Source organism: Eubalaena glacialis, chromosome 18, assembly GCF_028564815.1.
Source record: "Eubalaena glacialis isolate mEubGla1 chromosome 18, mEubGla1.1.hap2.+ XY, whole genome shotgun sequence".
In the NCBI taxonomy this organism is placed as follows: domain Eukaryota; kingdom Metazoa; phylum Chordata; class Mammalia; order Artiodactyla; family Balaenidae; genus Eubalaena; species Eubalaena glacialis.
In genome coordinates this window covers 14,053,233-14,073,229 of record NC_083733.1, presented here as the reverse complement: position 1 = coordinate 14,073,229, position 19,997 = coordinate 14,053,233, and the positions used below count along the sequence as shown (strand labels likewise).

Below are 19,997 nucleotides of genomic sequence, written 5' to 3'. Positions count from 1 at the left end.
TATATATATTAAAAAAAAAAAGGAAGAGAGCAACCAAATCAATAAACAAATCTACCAATGATAATAAGCTCTAAATACTAAACTAAGATAAACATAAAACCGAAAACAACTTAGATGCAGAAAGCAAACCCCAAGTCTACAGTTGCTCCCAAAGTCCACCGCCTCAATTTTGGGATGATTCATTGTCTATTCAGGTATTCCACAAATGCAGGGTACATCAAGTTGATTGCGGAGATTTAATCCTCTGCTCCCGAGGCTGCTGGGAGAGATTTCCCTTTCTCTTCTTTGTTCGCACAGCTCCTGGGGTTCAGCTTTGGATTCAGCCCCGCCTCTGCGTGTAGGTTGCCTGAGGGCGTCTGTTCTTCACCCAGACAGGAGGGGGTTAAAGGAGCAGCAGATTAGGGGGCTTTGGTTCACTCAGACCAGGGAAGGGAGGGGTACGGAATGTGGGGCGAGGCTGCAGCGGCAGAGGCTGGCGTGACGTTGCACCAGCCTGAGGCACAATGTGTGTTCTCCCGGTCAAGTTGTCCCTGGGTCACGGGACCCTGGCAGTGGCGGGCTGCACAGGCTCCCGGGAGGGGAGGTGTGGATAGTGACCTGTGCTCGCACACAGGCTTCTTGGTGGCTGCAGCAGCAGCCTTAGCATCTCATGCCCGTCTCTGGCGTCCACGCTGATAGCCGCAGCTCACGCCCATCTCTGGAGCTCATTTAGGTGGTGCTCTGAATCCCCTCTCCTCACGCACCCCGAAACAATCGTCTCTTGCCTCTTCGGCAACTCCAGACTTTTCCCGGACTCCCTCCCAGGTAGCTGTGGCGCACTAGCTCCCTTCAGGCTGTGTTCAGGCAGCCAAGCCCAGTCCTCTCCCTGGGATCCGACTGAAGCCCGAGCCTCAGCTCCCAGCCCCCGCCCGCTCTGGCGGGTGAGCAGACAAGCCTCTCGGGCTGGTGAGTGCTGGCTGGCACCGATCCTCTGTGCGGGAATCTCTCTGCTTTGCCCTCTGCACCTGTGCTCTCCTCCGTGGCTCCAAAGCTTCCCCCTGCCCACCCACCATCTCCTCCAGTGAAGGGGCTTCCTAGTGTGTGGAAACTTCTTCTCCTTCACAGCTCCCTCCCAGAGGTGCAGGTCCCGTCCCTATTCTTTTGTCTCTGTTTTTCTTTTTTCTTTTGCCCTACCCAGGTACATGGGGAGTTTCTTGCCTTTGGGAAGTCTGAGGTCTTCTGCCAGCGTTCAGTAGGTGTTCTGTAGGAGTTGTTCCACATGTAGATGTATTTCTGATGTATTTGTGGGGAGGAAAGTGATCTCCACATCTTACTCCTCCACCATCTTGAAGCTATCTCCACTAAAGCAGTTTTCACAGTGATTTTTCCCATTGACATTCCCACCAGATATATTGAAATGTGAGTTTCTTTTGACGCATAATCTTACCAAATTTGGCAAGCTTTGCCAATCTTATGGTTTAAAATTTTTTTCATTATGATCTTAATTTGCATTTCCTTGATTACTTATAAGGATAAGCAGCTTTACTGTTTGTTTGCCATTCTGTTTCCTCTTTTATGAAATGCGTGCCCACATATGCTGCCTATTTTTCTATTGTTTGTCATTTTCTTGTACCTTCATAGGAATGAATCTTGGAGGAGGAATGTGAGTGGACAATATAGCACATTAGGCCCTTGGGATTATCTAGTCCATCAAACTGCCAGAAGCAAGAGTCCATCGTAAATTTTACATAAATTTTATGTAAATTTTATGTAAATTTTAAAGTTCTCTCTGGTCTTTCTGCTGTATAGGGTTTTATCAGTTCCCATAAAGAGCAGGTGTTGAAGGTTTACTACTTACCTGGAGTACCTGAGATCTTTCAGAGGAGCTTCCAGATACAGATTGCCCACCTGGACCCAGAAAATATTACTCTGAGTGGAGAGGGAATTTTTCCCCGAATCTGCATCGATCTCCCCAGGAACCTCAAAGGTACTTCTACCCTCTATAGTATTTCCCCACTGGATAACAAGATGTGTTTTAGCTGCTTATTATAAGGTTGATGGCAACTCGCATTATTTGTTTGGCAGTCCTCACAAGTTCCCTTTTGTGTTATTCCTGAATTGCAAAAAACATCAAGAGTTGAAATTGACTTGGTGACCTGAGATGAGTAAGACAAGATAGGGTCCATGGTAGTCCCAAATTAAGACCCCTGGCCAATTTTGCCATCATTAAATTACTTAAAGAAGGATCAGGACATTGTACTTCCAGAAGCCTTTTCCTCCATCACATGTTCGTTCCAGCTACACTCTCTCACTGAGTTGTCACTCACAGATGGCCATTGAGAAGGCAAAGGCTGATTGTACTGCAAGGAATACAATTCTCAAAATATCAATATAAACTGTACAGAAAGGCAGCTAAGGTTCCAACCCCTTATGCTGGCATTACAGTTTCGAGGCTAATTTAGACTTATTAACTGTCTGCCCACATCCTTAGCCAAGGCTTTTCTGGGTAACATCTGGCACCCAGAGCCATCCCTCTGTACCAGAATATTTCTGTCTTGGCAGATCCTGAAGCTCAACTCAGCAGCTCTGTTAGCCACAGACTGACTCTGGCTCTTTCTTCCTGACATGGACTACAGGATGAAGAGTCAAGAGAAACTTCTCACTCTTCTTCATGAACCCTCTTCAAGCTCTTTGAAATCTACATTCCCTAAGCAGCTTCAGACTAAGCCCTCCCACCTCAGCCTTTCCTCCTACCCCACTCCCCAAAGTCACTAACTCGCCTGTTGATGATCATGCATTAAATCCTAATTGTCTGCTCCCTGATAATATGAACACAAATATTAGTAAATCGAAGACCATGTTACACTCTAGTATCTAGAGTTCCAGCCAGCCGGAGGTTAGTCCAACTCTACATATAATTGTCAAGAAGAAAAGCCTTTGCCACAGGGTTGAAAACTGGGTGCCCAGCTGGCCTCATGATGGCAGTAGACATGTTTGCCCAATACAGGGCTTTAAAATAATTTAAATCTGAATACTAGTTGGGTCTTCTGTACTCCAGTTCACCACAGTCCCAGCACTTCCTATGGTTTCATAGAAGACACTTTAATTACTTTGCTTACCTTGCCCCTCAAGCATTTGAATTTGTGCTGGCTTACTGGTGAACTGGTGAAATCTCTCCCCCCGTTGCCCAGCCTGCCTGATTCAGGGGACTGTAGCTTATTTAGTCATAGTTAAAGCAACTTGAACCAAATATATTCTTTTTGTTAACAGAGAATTAATAGACATGAAGACCAACCTAAAGGGTGACCATCCATCTGGGTTTGTCCAGCATGGAGGGGTTTCCCAAGTGGTGCAGCCATCGGTGCTAGAACTGGGAAAGTATCAAGAAAGCTGGGATCCAGTTGGTCACCCTATGAGTGACTCAGGATGTTACTGTCATTAAATTCTTGAGAAACAGTTGGTAGCCCACTAAAGCATAATCTCATAAAACTCAGTGAGTTCTCTTTTACAAATTCTACTCACTCACAAATTATCCTCTGAAGCAGAGAAAACATGGCAGGCTAAGTTTCACAAAGTTCACTTCCCTTCTCACTTTATTTTCCCTGAGCTTAGAGTCTGTGTTTTAGGCATAATTCATATATTTCTAGCCATTCAGATTTCCTTCTCCTTCCAACCCCCACAGGATGTGAGAAGTATGAAATCTTCTTAAATCAGGCCAGAAAAAAACTAGAAAAAAACAAATATGAAATGTTTGACCAGTTGGAGAGACCTGAGGAAGTGCCTGAGGATGAATCTTCTGAGGTAAGATTGGCTTCACTCTGCACAGGAAGTAGATTCACCGGAAGCTGCTAAAAAATGTTTTTCCCAGTGGTAACGTCTTGCATAACTATAGAACAGTATCAAAACCAGGAAACTGACATTGGTACAAGCCATAGAGCTTATTCAGATTTCATCAGTTTTATATGTACTCGTGGGTCTGTCTCTCTGCATGTCTGCATGTCTCTGTATGTTTGCATATCTGCATCTGTGTGTGGTTCTAACCCAATTTTTTCACGTGTAGCTTTGTGTATCCACCACCACAATTAAGATACAGAAGTGTTCCATCTCCGTAAGTATCCCTTGTGCTCGCTGGGGAAATAGAATTATAAGCAAAAATCTCTTTCCAACCCACAAAATCTCTCCACAAAGGTGGAAGAGAAAGAATCCAACTTTATTATTGATAAGCATTAAAGCAGAAAGTGCTCCGTGTCTCTGTCAGTCTGCTAGGAGATTGCAAAGACAGAAAGAAATCTCAGTCTTTTATAGAGCCAAGCAGATACAACCTATTATATACATGTTCTCAAGGTAAACAGTAACTAGTCCTTAAGTAAAAACTATAGCTAGTCCTCAAGTAAGAGGACTTGACAGCACCATTTGTCACACTTAGTTCATGCTAAATTCACATGGTAATTGGGGTGACCATCTGTGTTAGCTAATTGGCTTTACCCAAAGGGAAAACAAACCTTTTGTGTTTTTATGACAGGGTCCTCTGAAGTTGGGCTCCTATCCTCCCACAGAAATGGGAGGGTAGGAGATGGGGCTCTATCTTCCTTGATGATGACATGTCAAAGAGATGGTTCCCAGGTCCTTAAGGAAGATGTTCCTGGGTTGTGAAGCTGATAAACAGTCTTAGCCTATGAAAAGATTTATATATATTTCCAAGAGACAGAGAAAGAACTTACAAGTTTTCTTGAAAGTGAAGCTGGAAGAAGTCTCTACCCTTATTTTCAACAGGGAGAATTGAGCCTCTTTTTTTTTTTGCCACACCTCATGACTTACAGGATCTCAGTTCCTGACCAGGGATTGAACCAGGGCCACAGCAGTGAAAGCCCGGAATCCTAACCACTTAGGCCACCAGGGAACTCCCTTGAGTCTCTTATTTTTAATTTGTTTTTGCCTTTACGTGCTTCTCCTTTATAGCCATCCCCAATCTCCCCACCCCTTCCCCCTGGCAACCACTATAGTTCTCCATCTCTATAATCTTGTTATGAGTATAGAAGAGTTATGTAAATGGAATCATACAGTATGTAACCTTTTGAGATTATTTTTTTTTCATTCAGCATAATGCCCTTGAGATCCATCAACATAAATAGTTCATTCCTTACTCCATTGCTCAGTAATACTCCATGGCATAGATGTATAGTTTGTTTAACCACCTTAAACCCCAACAAAAATTTTAACACCACAGATATACTGTATATCTATTTATTTACTGTGGCCCTTTGGAGGGCCACAAGCCATTGTAATATCTAAGATTTTCTCACTCTCCCCTCCATGAAGCAACTTTCGCCCCCTTAGGGGTGGTATTGCCTCCATTGAGAATGCATGTTCTCAAAGAATTTGCTTACTTGCTCTTCTCTCTTGCTCCAGTTAAATGCTCAACTCCAGATGGAAGTAGAGCGGCTTATAGTCCAAGACTATGCCACAGAACATCAGAAATCAATTGTCCTTGGTTCCATGGACAACCTCTGCCATCGGAGTTACCGTAAACCGATCAAGTGAGCGCCCTTCCGTGTCGTGTTTGTTTCAGAGTGTAGCAGAGCCAGCAGTGCCCTCCACCAGAGTGCTCCCTGAATTAATGATTGACTATGTAGGGATGAAATCCACTCGCCTTACATGTCTGCCGTTCTCTAGCAGCCAGCCAACCAGGCAGGTCTCTGCCTCTTAGTCAGAAACCTCCCACTTTGTCTAATAGATGGGCCGGTTTCAGGTCCTTAAGGACCAGCACTGAATGTGTTTAGAGATGATGGCTAAAGCAGCAATGTGGTCTTCTGGGGGAAGTGTCTTGTTCCTAGTCTCCATTCTGGAGAGTGGTGGTTCTCTACTCCAGAGAATAGAATTGTGCAGAGGAGATGGAAGAGAGCCTCACACTCTTGCACTTTTGGAAATGTGAGTGGTAAGAAGACCTTGTTAACCGTTTCAGAGTCCAGCTGCCAGAATATATCCTAGACTTTGGCTACATCATCCTTGGTGACGTCCGAACCCACATCATCAAGATCACCAACACCAGTCACTTCCCAGTGTCCTTCCATGCAGAAAAGCGTGTCCTTCACGACACAGGTAACCAGGCTGGAGACCCTTCCTATTGCACTCTGTCATTTCTAACACGATGCCCATCTGTACTGTCCTGGAGTGCTTCTTCTGGGATCAGCTGAAAGAATTGTTGGTCCGTTAATTGATACTTTGAGTGGTCATCCTGCCTCAGATGGGCTGTATCTAGAGCAGCTCTTGATTGCTACTTTTCTTTTCCACAAAGAAATTTTGTTTGTCTTGGTCCAGGCTTCAGTATTGAGCTAGATCGTGTGAAGAATCTGCCTTACTGTGAAACGGAAACATTTGAAGTGAGATTTGATGCACAAGGGGCCAGTCTTTCTGTTGGAAACAAAAAGGTCATTCTGCCCATCAAGGTAAGATGCATCACTAGGCCCAGCTGATCCTCCCCAGCTTCCAGCTCTGCTGGCTGATCACCCCTGTGATGATCCAGTTACTATTTCAGAGCCGTGATTCTTCCTCCAATCCCATGCTACGTGGTAACAACAATTTTATGCCCACTCTAGGTGGTTGGAGGGCCAACAGTTCACATCTGTCTCGAAGCCAAGGTGACCATTCCCAGTATGACACTGTCTTGTGGAAAAGTGGAGTTTGCCACAATTCAGTGTGGACAGTGCCTCGTGGAAACTATTCAGCTTTCCAATCACCTCCAAGTGCCTTGTGAATGGTTTATCCACACCCATAAGCAAGTTAGCAAGGTAAATGAATTGTGGCCCATTGTCCCCTTTTTTCCATCTCCATTTAAGTCAGATTTATAATTCTAATCCTTCACTCTCTTCATTTCACCCTTCTGCTCAAAGACTTTCAGTGACAACCATTGCCCCCTGAATAAAATGTAGGCCCTCAGCCCAGCACTCAAGGACTATCAGGCCATGCTATCTCGCGAATGTCTTATTTATCTTTGTGCCCCAGGTATCCACATATCCCCTGACACCTGGGAAGTAATCAGTAAACATAGATGGAGTGGGTGGAGGGTGGAGGCATTTTCCAAAGAAAATGGTCTAATTGTCTACTATTTATTTACCAGCTGGAGAAACACATGCCAAAGTACTTAAGACGGAAACTATGTGCTGAATTAAAGCCAAAGACACGGATCTTTGAGATTCAGCCCATTTCTGGGGTCTTGGATCCTGGTGAGAGGTCCAACATGCAAGTGAAATTCATGCCCAAAGAAGAGGTAAGCTTTAAAGAAATGTAGTCTCATTCAGACTCTCTGGATCTCTTTGAGCTGTGCTCGAAGTCCATGCTTGATTGGGTCTCCAGGGAAACTTTGAGTGACCTGTCCCTCACTATTCTGATTATGGCATTCAGTGCTCTGGTTCATGCAGGAGCTGTGCAGGAGCTCATGCAGAGCACCAGCTCTGGAATCGGCAGATCTATCTAACACTTTGACTTTTACCAACAGACCTGGCTTAGTGGCCTTCTGCCTCTGCACTTAGAGGCTGCATGGCTTTGGGCAAATTATTCAGCCCCGCTAAACCTCAGTTTGCTCATAGATAAAATGAAAAATAATAATATCACATGTCCAAAATCCCTTATTGCAATTCCAAAATCCAATAAGTTCTAAAAACTGGGGAAAAAAATTTTTTAAGTTTCAGACCCAAACTCATTTGGCAGAGAAACCTAATCTGAACTGACATGAGACTACTTAACCTTTATTTATCCCCCTTGGTTTGCAGACTCAAACACTGCAACTGCAGAAATATTAATGTGTTTGATTACAGGGGATGCTGCTAAGGATACTATGTAACATAGGGTATATGCTCTGTGTTTACCTTTTTAAAACTCTGAATTTGAAAGCATCTGGCCCCTAGGGTTTCAGGTAAGACATTATCAACCTGCAGTAGCTACCTCCTAAGGGTCATTTTGAAGATTAAATGAATTAATGTGAATAAAATGCATAGCATACTGCTCTATATGTAGTGTCTCAATATCTATTTACTATTGTCATCAGTAGTTGTGATAATAATAAGTACTTCCTGGTAGACATACTCCCTGGGCCTCACAAGTGTTTCTTTTGCAAACACCATGAGCACAAAGCTACTCCTAACAAAGAATACAGTAAAAAAATAATAAAAATCCAAGAACCAGAGAGGATGTCAAGAGGTTACACTGTAAAGACTTTAGCTGAAAGCCTAAGGCATTTGGGAGATGTTTTTCTTTATTCTTTTAGAAGAAGAAATCGATGTGAGTTTTATAAAATACCCATGGTTAACTCCTGTTTTCCTGGTAACGGCTTTGAGGAAATGCTTCAGAATCTACAATGAGAAGAAAGAAAAGAGAATGACTTCATATCTGATTCTAAAATAGAGTCCCTGTTTCTATCATTATCAAAATCTCCCCAACCCTTTTAAAAGAGAAGAAAACTAATGTGTTTGTCATTCTTAGAGAGTCTTAAGACTGCCAGCAGGTTTACTCAAGATTTTGGATGTTTTACTGAAAAAAATATCAGTAAATATAGTAAAAAAAAAAAAGATTTGTTTGGGCAGTTCCATAAATGTTGAGTTAGCATTGGTCAAAATTAATAAAATGTTTCCACCAAATGGGACAGGAATTTTTTTAAGTATCATTTTTTTACTGAAGTATAGTTAATTTACAATGAATATATATATTTTTTTCAGACTCTTTTCCATTGTAGGTTATTACAAGATATTGAGTATATTTCCCTATGCTATACAGTAGGTCCTTGTTGTTTACCTATTTTATATATAGTAGTGTGTATATATTAATCCCAAACTCCTAATTTATCTCTCCCCCCCCCCCACTATCCCCTTTGGTAACCATAAGTTTGTTTTCTATGTCTGTGAGTTTATTTCTGTTTTGTAAATAAGTTCTCTTGTATCACTTTTTTAGATTCCACATATAAGCGATATCATATGATATTTGTCTTTCTCTGTCTGGCTTACTTCACTTAGTATGATATTCTCTAGGTCCATCCATGTTGCTGCAAATGGTATTATTCCATTCTTTTTTACTCCATTGTACATATATACCACATCTTCTTTATCCATTCTTCTGTTGATGGACATTTAGGTTGCTTCCATGTCTTGGCTGTTGTAAACAGTACTGCTATGAACATTGAGGTGTGTGTATCTTTTCAAATTAGAGTTTGGGAGAGGAATTTATTGGCCGTATACAAGGAACTGGTTAGCCTTGCAACCCATACAGTCCACACCTATATCTTCACCAGCATCAGCAGCACAGAGAAACACTGATGTCCACATTAACAACTCCTAGACATTATAACATGTGTTCAGAATACTTTGTGTTAGAAAACAAGGAGATGAATGAAATGTTTTAGAAATATTTCCCTGGGACTTCCCTGGTGGTGCAGTGGTTAAGAATCCGCCGGCCAGTGCAGGGGACATGGGTTCAATCCCTGGTCTGGGAAGATCCCACATGCCATGGAGCAACTAAGCCCATGCATCACAACTACTGAGCCTGCGCTCTAGAGCCCGTGAGCCACAACTACTGAGCCCATGTGCCACAACTACTGAAGCCCACGCACCCTAGAGCCCGTACACCGCAACTACTGAGCCCACGCACCTAGAGCCAGTGCTCCGCAGCAAGAGAAGCCACCGCAATGAGAAGCCCATACACCACAACGAAGAGTAGCCCCTGCTCATCGCTACTAGAGAAAGCCCACATGCAGCAACAAAGACCCGATGCAGCCAAAAAAAAAAAAAAAAAGTAAGAAATATTTCCCTAAAAAGCAGTTAAAATATAGAAGTTTGGATCACATAAGATGCTAAACCCATAACTATATAGAAAACCTTCTTAGCCAATAATTTGTTCTCTTACTATCTCCAACAACAGGTATTTTTCTGAACTTGTATCTATGTCCTTACACATTCTTTCCATCTGATTTTCCTACCCTCTGAGCTAAGGTAGTTAAGAGCTCTCCAAATCACTCAGCCAATCATGCTTTCCAAACCCAAGCCATGAGCCCAACAGTATCAGAACAACCTGGGCATCTGGTTAAAACTACAGAATCCCCAGCCTCACCCTGCCCCTACCAAGTCAGGATCTCTAGGAATGGGCCTGTGAATATGCATTTTAATAGGTTCCTAAGTGAAACCAGATTAGGATAATTGGTATCATTATCAACTGGTATTTGGATTGTAATTGTATCAGATGAACTGATTGCGCTAGCTGATCATCTCTGACTAGCTGCTTAACTGTATCTTTAAATAATGGAAATATGATCATTCAGATTCTCCAAGAAACAGACCTGGAGTCAAGAATTTGAGTGCAAGCAGATTATTTAGGAAGTGTAGGGAATACTAAAAGAGAAGTAGAAGGTGATAAGGAAAAGGAAGGCAACTAATAGGGTGTGTGAGTGAGCCAGCTACCTTGGACACTGGATTGATTTATTGATTTATTTATTTTTGGCTGCGTTGGGTCTTCGTTGCTGCGTGCGGGCTTTCTCTAGTTGTGGCTAGCGGGGGCTACTCTTCGTTGCAGTGCAAAGGCTTCTCATTGCGGTGGCTTCTCTTGTTGCGGAGCACAGGCTCTAGGTGCATGGGCTTCAGTAGTTGTGGCATGTGGGCTCAGTAGTTGTGGCTCACGGGCTCTAGAGCACAGGCTCAGTAGTTGTGGCACATGGGCTTAGTTGCTCCATGGCATGTGGGATCTTCCCGGACCAGGGCTCAAACCCATATCCCCTGCATTGGCAGGCAGATTCTTAACCACTGCGCCACCAGGGAAGTCCTGGACACTGGATCTTAATCCCACTGGAAACTCAGAGAAAATATACAAAAGGCACATTTCAGAATTATCCCTCTCAGGAGTCTTTATACAGTAACTCCTGAGAGTCATTGGTTAAGGATTGTCCCCAGAAGGTGTTACTTCTCTGACACTTCTGCCTTGCCCTGCCCTACGCATGGGCAGCAGGGCCCATGAAATGAGAGCCCAGAGGTACAGACCCAGAAGTGCAGATAGTGGCAGTGGGACATCTGAGCACATTGGAGGATCTGAGGGGTATGAGAACAGCATTCACAGGACTGTGATGAAGCACTTGGTACAGTGCCTGGCATGCTAGATACCCAGTATTAACACTCTAATATAAATTGCGCTCATGCAATTTTATAAGAAAAGTTTTCTCTCTTAATCTAAACAGGATCAATTTTGTCCCCCAGTGGTTATCAGTTTTACATGTCACATAACAGAAAAAAATTTAGTTGCTTGTTTTGTTTGTATATTTTCCAGAAATTCTACAGCCAAACCTTGGTGTTCCAGATTGCCCAGAGTGCTCAAAAGCTTACTCTACTGGCACAGGGGCAAGGTCTAGAGCCATGCTTGGAATTTAGTCCCTCAGTTCTGGAGCTGGGGCCACTGCTGCCTTATGCACCTGGAGATGAGGCTGAGGTGGTGGTGAAGAATCCCTGCAACTTTCCCATTGAGTTTTACTCCTTAGAATTTGACCAGCAATATCTTGTAGAAGAGAAGGTGAGCAGCGACCAAAACCAACCTCCATTTTCCTACACATGCTGGGCCCTGCCAGGTACTCTTCTCTCTGCCTAGACAACTTCCTCCTCACCTTTGCTCCTTCTTCCTATGAACCCTTCCCTGTCAATTTAAAGATCACTTTGCAGTCTTTCCTGACTTACTTCCCTTGCCCTAAGCAGAATTCTTTCTTCTTTGTGATCTCATTATACATTTGAAACAACTAATTTAAAAACTAATACATGCTCATGTTAAAATTCAAACAGTAAAGAATGTATGTCATAGTCATTATATTTGAAATGAGTTTCTTGTAGACAGCGTATATTTGGGTCATCTTTTTAATACACTCTGGCAGTCTTTGTCTTTAATTGGCGTATTGAGACCATTTACATTTAATGTAATCATGTTAGGGCTTAAATCTGCCTTTTTTTTTTTCCTGTTTGTTCTGGCTTGTATATTTTACAGTTGCTCCTCCTTGTCCATTTTTTAAACTTTATTCTTTAGAGCAGTTTTAGATTCACAGCAAAATTGAGGGGAAGATGCAGAGATTTTTCATATAACCCCTGCCCCCACACATGCATAGCCTCCCCCATTATCAACATCCCTCACTAGAATGGTATATTTTTTACAATTGATGAACCTATGTGACATCATAATCACCCAAAGTCCATAGTTTACATTACAGTTCACTGTTGGTGCATTCTATGGGTTTAGACAAATGTATAACAACATGTATCAATCATTATAGTGTCATACAAAGTATTTTCATTGCCCTAAATATCCTCTGTGCTCCACATATTCATCCCTCCCTCCTCCCAACCCCTGGCAACCATTAATCTTTTTTACTGTCTCTGTAGTTTTGCCTTTTCCAGAATGCCATATAGTTGGAATCATAGAGTATGTAGATGTTCAGATTGGCTTCTTTCACTTAGTAATATGCATTTAAGGTTCCTCCATGTCTTTTCATGGCTTGATAGCTCATTTCTTTTTAGTGCTGAATGATATTCCATTGTCTGGAAATACCACAGTTTATTTATCCATTCACCTACTGAGACAGCTTGGTTGTTTCCAAGTTTTGGCAGTTATGAATAAAGCTGCTATAAACATCTGTGTGCAGGTTTTTGTGTGAACATAAGTTTTCAACTCTTTAGGTAAATGCCAAGGAGTATGATTGCTGGATTCTATGGTAAGAGTATGTTTAGTTTTGTAAGAAACTGTCAAACTGTCTTCCAAAATGGTTGTAACATTTTGCATTCCTACTAGCAGTAAATGAGAGTTCCTGTTGCTCCTTATCCTCACTAGCTTTTGATATTGTCAGGGTTTTGGATTTTGGCTGTTCTAATAGGTGTGTAGTGGTATCTCATTGTTGTTTTAATTTGCATTTCCCTGAAGGCATATATAATGTGGAATATCCATTCATACACCTATTTGCCATCTGTATATTTTCTTTGGTGAGGTACCTGTTAAGGTCTTTGGCCCAATTTTTAATCGAGTTATTTGTTTCCTTATTGTTGAGCTTTAAGAGTTCTTTACATATTTTGAATAATAGTCCTTTATCAGATGTGTCTTTTTCAAATATTTTCTCCCAGTCTGTGGCTTGTCTTTTCATTCTCTTGACATTATGTTTTGCAGAGCAGAAGTTTTTCATTTTAATGAAGTCCAGCTTATCAATTATTTTTTTCATAGACTCTGCCTTTGGAGTTGTGTCTAAAAAGTCATCACCATACTCTAGGTCATCTAAATTTTCTGTTATGCTATCTTCTAGAAATTTTATAGTTTTATGTTTTTTATTTAGGTCTACAATTCATTTGAGTTAATTTTTATGAAGGTAAGATCCACTCAGATTTATTTTTTTGCCGATGGATGTCCAATTCCAGCACCATTTGTTGAAAAAAAACTCTTTGCTCCATTGTATTGCATTTGTTCCTTTAGGAAAGATCAGTTGACTGTGTTTATTTGGGTCTATTTCTGGGATCTCTGTTCTTTTCCATTGACCTATCCAGGTCCATTTTTACTATCTCTACCCTGCTGTCCTACCTTGAGGCTGATCTGTATAAACTATGCCTTTATCTAATATCTTTAGTACCCTACTTTTTAGAAACTGCCCTTTAGTTCCCTACTATGAGCAATAATGAAATTAGCTAAAAATCTCTTTTTACCTCTCCTCACCACCCTCTAATTTAAAGTGATATTTCTTTACTTCCAGTTAACGCCTACTGGGTAATCATCTCATGTACACTTGCTCCATGTTTTGCTTCTTGTATTAAATCTATAGTGTCAGAGCTTACAACATTAAGATGTCAGAACCTAATTTCCATCATTTAGTCTTAGTTCTACACTTGAACATATTTAATGCTCAACACCAGTCCTTGTGATGAAGCTTCTCCATTCTCTACTGGGTTGTCAGAAGATCATTCTCTAGTGGATTCCTCAGGAAGGGACCGTGGGAACAATATATCCTGAGTATTCACGTGTTCGTAACTGTTTTTCCTTGGCTTTCGTGCTTGAAGATCGGTTTGATTGGATACAGTATCCTTGGCTCACATTTTCTGCACTCGTATATCTTAAATGCATTGCTCCATTGTTTTCTCATAAGGTCTTGCTGTTCATGAAGTCTGATGTTATATTAGCTATCTATTGCTGCAAAATAAATTACCCCCAAGCTTAGTAACATAGAACAATAAACATTTGTCATCTCATGTTTGCTGTGGGTCAGGAATTTGCGAATGGCTTAGCTAAGATGGTCTGCTTCCTCTGGACTCTCCACCAACTTGGCCTTTGAATCTTCTGTCTTCTTTACATCCAGTGTTTGTGCTCTGCCCAGTTTGGATTCTGTCCCTCTGGATTCGAGTCTTTTCATTAGGTATTTATTAGATGTTCAATGGCTTGTGTTGGCACAGCATCCTCTGCTCTGGGTCAGGGTCAGTGGAAAGCAGAATCCAAGACTCTGAGATTTGCATGCAGGTTTATCAGAGAGTACTCTCAGGGACAACACCTGTAAAGGATAAGGAACATTAGACCTAGGCAGACAGAGAAGGTAAACTGTGATGACATTGCACAGAGACTTCAGCTGATCCCACAGGACACTCTGCAGCTGGGCTGGCTCTTTACAGTCGCCTCAGTTGAAGCAAGTTGGCCAGGCCTTTGTGTCTCTACATCAGCCAGCCTTTGGAATAGTCCTTCCTTTCCCCACTGATCTGCCATGCCACCTCTGTCCTGTGTCAAAGCTCCATGTACACGTGGGTCTATTCTAAGCTCTCACCTCCATTTCATTGGTCAATTTCTCTATTCAACATCAATACCACCCTGTCTATTGCTCCAACTTCATAATTCCTGATATCTGGTAGGACAGTCCTCTCTATTTCTCTTCATTAGCATTTCAACTATTCTTAGCCCTTTGTTCTTCCATATAAATTTTAGAGTAAGATCATTAATATTGGTTTTCAAACAACTAAAATTGGTGATCTTGGAGAAGGGTTACCTAACTGATTTTTCACACCAGTAAATTAGGTTGCATAGGAAGTAATTGCTTTCTAGGAGTTGATTTTACTGTCTTTTATAAATATACATACACACTAGCGTTGCTGGATTTAGCAGAAAGAAAAACAGGTTGCCGCAATTAAATTTGAATTCCAGATAAACAATATGGGACACATTTATACTTTAAAAATTATTCATTTTTTTATCTGAAATTTAAATTTAACTAGGCATCTTGTACTTCATCTGACAAGCCTAATATACATCCCTCTCTGTCTGTCTCTCTCTCAAATATACACACACACACACACACACATACACATACCTAAACAGCCATTTTGCCTGTTTTTCTCTGGATCCTCTATTTATGAGACAACCACCTTACCAAGACAATATTGCTAACCACAATATTTTTCAGTAACATGTCACTCAAAGTGGATAATTGAGTTCTGTACTTTTGTCAATGGAAAACAACAACAACAAAAAATAAACCCCAGTATATGTTATTTATAAAACAAGGAGAAAATTCTTTTCCACATGGGAAATGCCCAGGCACAAATGGGGCAAAATAAAAATTCTATATCCCCACAGATCCAGGGCTCAGCCTTACACTTTAGACCTCTGCAAAGGACCCTACCCTTTGAGATCCAGAAAGTATTTGTATACACCCCAGCCTTGGGCAGGGGCAGGGTTTTTATGAGATGGATGGCAGACCCACCTGGGACTGTGGGGAGGAAACTTCCAGTGGGACCAACAGCAGTTCCCATTCTACTTGAGCAGATCTTGCGAACGCTGAAGGGCTATGATTCCTACAACTCCCTGCTGCTGCCTCCCCGCCTTCCGGGGGAAAAGCTGCCCCCAGAGGTGTATGAATACTTTAAGGAGATGAAGCGGTCAAAAGAGGAGCAGATGAAGGTGAAATATCTGGAGAGTCTGGCGCAGGAGAACGGTGAGAACTCAACAGTTCTGGAGCCCGCGGCTCCAGCCACTCCCCTGGCTTCTTTGAATTATCTCTGCTGGGAGACGAACCAGTTACTGAGCCCCTTATGGATTTCATTTCTAACCCTTGCAAAATGGTTCTGTTGTCCCCATTGTATGGATGCGGAGACGGGGGCACATTCTGCTCTCACTAGAGTCTGGTGGGGAGTTAAGACTTAAAAACAGCTAATTCAGATATAGAAGGACACTTGCTAGATACCAAGCCCTGTGCTGAGGGCTTCACACGTACAGATGAGAGAGGAAGCACTGAGAGGCCAGGTCCACAGATGTAAGTGGCAGAATCAGGACTCAAGCCCAGGTCTCCCTGACTCTGGAGTCCACAACAATAACCACTCCACTCCACAGCCTCCACATCTGTGCCTAGGTGATGCAAGGTAATCCATCATGCATGGTAGATATTGGTGCCCTACAAGAGGTGGGGGTGGGAGTTCACATGAGGAAAGACCCTCCATGGTCCTCAAGGCCAAAACTCCATCACAAAGCTGTACTGTGCTCTTACAGTCTTGCCCTTTCTTGCCCAGCACCCCAGAGTTATCCGTCATCCACCCAGGATCCCCCCTTGTGTGCACTTGAGCATCAAGGTTCCAGGGAGACCTATGGGATCGTGTAGCTTGTTGGGGTGCCCACTTCTCTTCTCCGCTTCCCTGTGCCCTCATCCTGGAAATTTGCCCTCCCTGTTCTTACTTGCTCTCTTCTTCTGCATAATAGTCATCACATGTATTTTCTTCACACTTGTCTCCCCTCTAGACAAGCCCCCATAAAGGCAGTGATCATGTATCCCCCAATGTAAACCCAGTGCATGGACCAGCACCTGATACATCGTAGTGCCTGATAAATGTTTCTGTAAGAGTGAATGAATGAATGAATGAATGAAGTCCATTTCTCCTGCCCTTGGACCTGTCTTGTTGTCTCTCAAGACAGAAGGTAGTCGGAGAACACTAATCTGCCCTAAAAGGAGAAGATGAGAGAAGAAGGCTGCCTGTCTACCCAGTCTCCTGGTTGTATTTATTGAGCATATTAGTTCACTAGAACTGCCACTGCAAATACCACAGACTGGGGGACTTAACCAAGCAAAACTTATTTTCTCATAATTCTGGAGGCTAGAAATCCAAGATCAAGGTGTTGGTGGAGTTGTTTTCTACTGAACCTCCCTCCTTGGCTTGTAGATGGCTGTCTTCCCCCTGTGTGTTCACAAGGACTTCCCTCTGTGTGTCTATGTCCTAATCTCTTCCTATAAGAACACCAGTGACATTGGACTATGGATGGCTTAGGACACTCATTTTAACTTAATTACCTCTTGAAAGGCCCTAACTTCAAATAGTCACATTCTGGCATACTGGGGCAGGGGGTGGAGTGCAGCACGGGGGTGGTGCTTAGGACTTCAGCAAATGAACTTTATGGGAACCAGTTCAGCCCATAACAAGCACCCACTATGTTCCAAGCACTGAGCTGAAGTGGTGGAAGAAAGATCAATGAAATCAGCCCCTGCCTTTGAGAGCTCAAAGTCAGGGAGGGGTGGGGGGATAGACATTTAAACTCAGGACTGCCTAGTGGCCTGAGGCAGAGAGTCACGAGGGGCTGCAGTGTAAAGAGAGCTGAGAAGGGCCCATCGCTCTCATCCCTGTCCTACACGCCTTGGTTGTGGGTTCATTTTTCCATTTGGCCCGTGGAAAGGTGATCTAGAGCCAGGACCTGAGGGTCAGTAGACGTCCAGGGAGGTGCTCCCTCTGCTTCTCACCAGCACCTCTCTGAGCATCTGCTTACTCTGCTGTCACAGAGTACACGTCCTTCTCTGCTTCCAGACCACGTCCAGGGAAGGCCAGCAGCTACAAGTTATGTTATTGCCATTCCCAGGAGAGCTACAACCTCTCTGAATCAAATTCAAAATTAAACAAAGAAGGTGTCTTGGCTCCAGGGTAGAGCTGGGTCACCTTGTACAATGACAGCCCAATGCACCCACTGAAACTCTGTGGAATAGGGGCATTGAGGAGGGTGCGGGGCAGGTAAAGTAGTAGATGTGCTCAACGATGACATAGAGAAATGTTCATGGTAAATCAAGGGGGAAAGCAGGCTACAAATTGGTACGTGTACAGTATGATCCCAACTTCAGTTTTGAAAAATTAAAAATCTGAGAGGTTGCCGCTCTCCTATACTGGTATCATAAAATGAAGCTGCTATTCCCCTATCACCATTTCTTTATCTATATCTCTTTCTGTAGCTAAATATTGTCATTTTTGCTCTTTTGAATTTCCCAAATTTTCTAAACCAAATGTATAATTTTGGTAATTTTTTTTTAATGTTAAAATGTAGAAACACTCTGGGCAGAGAAATTTAACAGCAGACAGACTGCAGTTCTTGTTTATTTGGGTCAGATAGTCTAGGGTGATGGTAACCAGTTCAGTGATTCTCCTCTTTGTCTCTCTTCCCTTTTCTGCCCTATCTCCCTTGTCCTCCTCCCAACTCTTCCTGTGTGTTTCCATCCTTTGCTCCCTTGCAGAAGAGGACGATGGTCCCTTGTCAGAACAGGGGACCTCTGCCAGCACGAAGAGGACCTCGCTTAGCCGAGGGATCTCTATCACATCCAACCTGGAAGAGCGGCATATCCCAATGGTCAAGTCCAAGACCTACCCAGATGAAGAGGAGGATGAAGAAAGCCTGGAAAAACTCATCTTTCAAAGTAACCAAGCATTTTAATGTTTGGGTACCTGTTCTCTCTAAGCAAAAGTGGGAAGGCTGTTCAGTGCCTTTCACCTTTCTCCATAAAATGCATCTTTCTAGCACTATTATGTATTAATTCTACAATATGAATATGTCATCATTTATTTAGTCATTTCCCTTACTGTTGCATATTCATATGCAACAGTATTGCTAGTTTCCAATATTATTTTTCAGCAGAAGAGATTCCCCAAAGTGGGATTAAGAGTCAGAGTATCTGTATTTTCAATTGTAGTAGCTATGGACAGATTATTAGCCAAAACGGGCACTTTCATACACTACAGGGGGAGTGAGGCAACATCTGCAGCAGATTATGTTTGTCATTTTAAAATAGGACGTTTACTAAGAAAAAGTCGTCCCCACTTCCTTCAGAACCCAGGTGAGTTCTGGGTGTGTCCGCATGTATGTGCATGCACACACGCACACATATATATTTAATTTGCAGCTGACAAGATTCAGAGCATTGACAGCCACTTTCCAGAGGAGGTTGGGGAAGTAGAGAACAACCCAGTGAGCAAGGCCATTGCTCGCCACCTGGGCATTGACATTTCTGCAGAAGGCCGCATGGCCAAGAACCGGAAAGGCATCGCCATCATCATCCATGGGACGCCCCTGTCAGGTATGCACAGCCCTGAGGGGTTTATGGTGAAGTTTGCACGTGTCATTTTTTTTTTTTTTTAACCTCTGGGTGATGCCTTTTCTTTCTTTTTTTAATTTTTTTTAAATTAATTAATTAATTTATTTTTGGCTGCGTTGGGTCTTCGTTGCTGCATGCGGGCTATCTCTAGTTGCGGCTAGTGGGGGCTGCTCTCTGTTGTGGTGCGCGGGCTTCTCATTGCGGTGGCTTCTCTTGTTGCAGAGCATGGGCTCTAGGTGCACGGGCTTCAGTAATTGTGGCACGTGGGCTCAGTAGTTGTGGCTTGCATGCTCTAGAGTGCAGGCTCAGTAGTTGTGGCGCACGGGCTTAGTTGCTCCGCGGCATGTGGGATCTTCCCGGACCAGGGCTCGAACCCGTGTCCCCTGCACTGGCAGGCGTATTCTTAAGCACTGCACCACCAGGGAAGTCCTGCATGTGTAATTTTTGAGGCAGTAAAAGACTCTTCTGTTTGAAATTTATATACCAAAGGATTATCCCCAAATTGTTAAATTGCCAACTTGAGATATGGAGTTAGAGAAAGAGTGGGGACACCTCATTCTTAATTAATACATCTCTGAATTGTTGGAGCTTGTTTTCTTTCAATAATTTAATAACATTAAAATATTGAAGAAAAATCCAAGACATTAAGTTATTT

At 42.7% G+C, this 19,997-nt stretch overlaps 1 protein-coding gene across 1 annotated transcript in view; it reads left to right on the top strand.

Annotated features, from left to right (window-relative positions):
• The window catches only part of HYDIN (HYDIN axonemal central pair apparatus protein), a 389,934-nt gene that overhangs the window by 265,601 nt on the left and 104,336 nt on the right, over positions 1–19,997 (top strand). Inside the window, exons 29-39 of the mRNA XM_061172597.1 lie at positions 1,789–1,966; positions 3,662–3,780; positions 5,389–5,516; positions 5,942–6,078; positions 6,298–6,425; positions 6,576–6,767; positions 7,097–7,246; positions 11,278–11,517; positions 15,772–15,940; positions 18,488–18,667; positions 19,151–19,324. Coding sequence (XP_061028580.1) covers positions 1,789–1,966; positions 3,662–3,780; positions 5,389–5,516; positions 5,942–6,078; positions 6,298–6,425; positions 6,576–6,767; positions 7,097–7,246; positions 11,278–11,517; positions 15,772–15,940; positions 18,488–18,667; positions 19,151–19,324 — 1,795 coding nt within the window. The remainder of the gene's footprint in view (positions 1–1,788; positions 1,967–3,661; positions 3,781–5,388; positions 5,517–5,941; positions 6,079–6,297; positions 6,426–6,575; positions 6,768–7,096; positions 7,247–11,277; positions 11,518–15,771; positions 15,941–18,487; positions 18,668–19,150; positions 19,325–19,997) is intronic.